The sequence below is a fragment of the Microtus ochrogaster genome, unplaced genomic scaffold (genome assembly GCF_000317375.1).
Source record: "Microtus ochrogaster isolate Prairie Vole_2 unplaced genomic scaffold, MicOch1.0 UNK184, whole genome shotgun sequence".
In the NCBI taxonomy this organism is placed as follows: domain Eukaryota; kingdom Metazoa; phylum Chordata; class Mammalia; order Rodentia; family Cricetidae; genus Microtus; species Microtus ochrogaster.
Window position 1 is genome coordinate 40747 of NW_004949282.1, and position 1119 is coordinate 41865.

A 1119-nucleotide genomic window follows, 5' to 3' on the forward strand; every position below is an offset into this window, starting at 1 on the left:
ACATAAAATGTGTTCCTTAACTGGATCCCTTCAAAAAGTACATGTGGAGAGAATTCCAGAGAATGTGAAAAAATAAAAATGCAGGTCAAACATCTGAGAAGAGTTCTTAATCTAATTATGTCTGCATAAATTCCTGGGATGAACCTGTATTCTGTGTCTTTTGCACCCCCTGGTGGCCCTGAGTGGCCAAACAGTTAGGTTTACGTCTGAGTTAACACTGAAGTCCCATCACTGTGTATATAGCACAGTAATTAGTGGCTGTGTCCTCAGATCTCACACTGCTCATTTGACGGTACAGAGTGTTCTTGGCATTGTCTCTTGAGATGGTGAATCGATCCTTCACAGATGGTGCACAGTTTGTTGTACTGCTGTCTTTATTAATCTCTCCAACACATGCCAGCCCCTTCTCTGGAGCTTGGCGAAACCAATGCATCCAGTAATCACTGAAAGTGAATCCAGAGGCAACACAGGATAGTCTACGGGATTCCCCAGGCTTCACGATGCCTCCCAAAGCCTCCACAAGATTCACCTCAGACTGGACACCTGTAAACACAGAAAAGGTTGTTAGTAAATTACCACAGAAGATGTATATTTTATATATCTTGTTCATGTTCACTAACACACTCAGTATCTCTTCTTCATAAATTACCTTTTAAAAAAGCAACAAGGAAAACCCAAATCAACATAAGATTCATTGTGTGTTTTGCTTTCTGTGCTGATCACTGAATGGGAAGACCTGGGCATTCAGGACTGATTCTTTTGTCTGAACTTCAGAGTCAGGGTTTATCTGGTTTTCATGAGAACAGATGAACCTTATATGCATACCTTCCTGCTATATAAATTCTGTTGTTGGATCTAAGAGATAGCATGTTCTAATATGTTTGTAAAGGTTCTGGGGAAGTCTAGGAATAAAGACTCTAGGATTCTGATAACAAAAGGGGATTTCTGTGTGTAAAATAATAATAAAATATGTAAATTTAATATAAGAATAAATGAAAAATATCATCTACCATGAGCAAGTAAGACTCATTCCAGAGATGAAGTAAAGTTTTACATATGTAAAGTTACAAATGTAATCCATAACACAATCAGACAAATAGACAAAATCCATATGATCAT

The 1119-nt window shown here is 37.9% G+C and overlaps 1 gene segment (V, D, J or C); it reads right to left on the reverse strand.

Annotated features, from left to right (window-relative positions):
• Positions 1–211: 211 nt before the first annotated feature.
• On the reverse strand, positions 212–695 carry LOC101979471. The segment is given in 2 exon segments: positions 212–543; positions 650–695. Coding segments are annotated over 2 exon segments (378 nt in total).
• Between the last annotated feature and the right edge of the window lie 424 nt (positions 696–1119).